Source organism: Entamoeba invadens, assembly GCF_000330505.1.
Source record: "Entamoeba invadens IP1 unplaced genomic scaffold scaff_1105074725287, whole genome shotgun sequence".
NCBI classification, from domain to species: domain Eukaryota; phylum Evosea; order Mastigamoebida; family Endamoebidae; genus Entamoeba; species Entamoeba invadens.
This window is the reverse complement of record NW_004443531.1, coordinates 4,247-5,465: the sequence shown is the minus strand read 5'-3', so window position 1 is coordinate 5,465 and position 1,219 is coordinate 4,247. Positions and strand designations below refer to the sequence as shown.

The window sequence follows — 1,219 nt, the reverse complement described above, 5'->3', positions numbered from 1 at the left end:
GAATCTAAAGAATATATACCTTTTTTGTGTTCTATTGTAAACTTTGGCTGTGTGGATAATAATCTTAAAGCACAAGATGGTACCAGGTTCAGAATAATAAGAATTAATACAATGAAAGAATGACACAACTTGTTGAAAGTCATGGTTGATTGGTCAAAGTTCGATTCAATTAAATAATAATACTCACATTTTATATCCAACCAAACATTCTATTTATATTATTTTTAAACAATAGACGTTAATTTAAGTTTTTAAGAACTATAAATAAGTTTATTTGAAGTCTTTGTTTTTAAAACATTTTATTAAAATATAAATGAATTATTTTGATATTATTTTATTTGATAATTACAATTAAACTCTGATAAAATGTTTATTTGGTTAACTTGAGTTAAATAAATTGAAAAATATTGTTATGGAAATTTTACACTTTTCATTTTAAAAAATAATTAATTTGGGTCTATCAGAATTTCAAAAAAGTCTTTGTTTCTAACAAGCTATAAAAGAATTCAAATGTATTTTTTATTGTGTTTATTGATTAGAAATGTAACAATTATAATCTAATATAATGTGCATTTGGTTTAATGTAATTTATTTCAATTATAGAATTGAGAAGTATAGTCAAGGAGATACTAACTTTTAATTATGAAAAATGTTGACCAAACAGAACAACAAACAAATTACAAATACCCGAAAAATAGTCCAGCACAAAAAAAAACGATTGGCAAACCATAAATTTATAAAATATTATAGTTTTTTTTGTGTTTTTTGTCGTGTTATTTTTTCAAATTTTGTATTTAAAAACTATTATATTGTTTTTATAAACCATTTTTATAGTTTGCAGGTCGTATTATCCGTGCTGTACTATTTTTCGAGTATTTGTAAATTCTTTATTTAAATCATTTTTTTGCAGAAATAAATAAACAAACAACAAAAATTATTTTATGTGCGGTTTAATATGAATATATTTTTATTGGGGTTTCAAACTTGTTTAAGTTAAACTATTAAATACTCAATTGATTAATTTTAAGGAGATTACACATGATTTCAAATAATATACAGATAGTATAAAATTTGGGTGTCAAGAATAAATTGGGTGTCAGATTGATTTTGAGTTATTTAATGGTTTTTTATATTTTTTTTGGTAGGGAAAAAAATAAAAAAAAAACGAAACCCATTTTTTTACATTAACTAATCCCTAATTTATTTGATACCCAATTTA

At 21.9% G+C, this 1,219-nt stretch overlaps 1 protein-coding gene across 1 annotated transcript; it reads right to left on the bottom strand.

Annotated features, from left to right (window-relative positions):
• Positions 1-42: 42 nt before the first annotated feature.
• Positions 43-730, bottom strand: EIN_421040 (Hypothetical protein; the record flags this gene model as incomplete). The annotated part of the gene is made up of 2 exons (XM_004258538.1): positions 43-209; positions 671-730. Coding segments are annotated over 2 exons (227 nt in total), but the record flags the coding sequence as incomplete, so codon positions are not given.
• Positions 731-1,219: the final 489 nt, after the last annotated feature.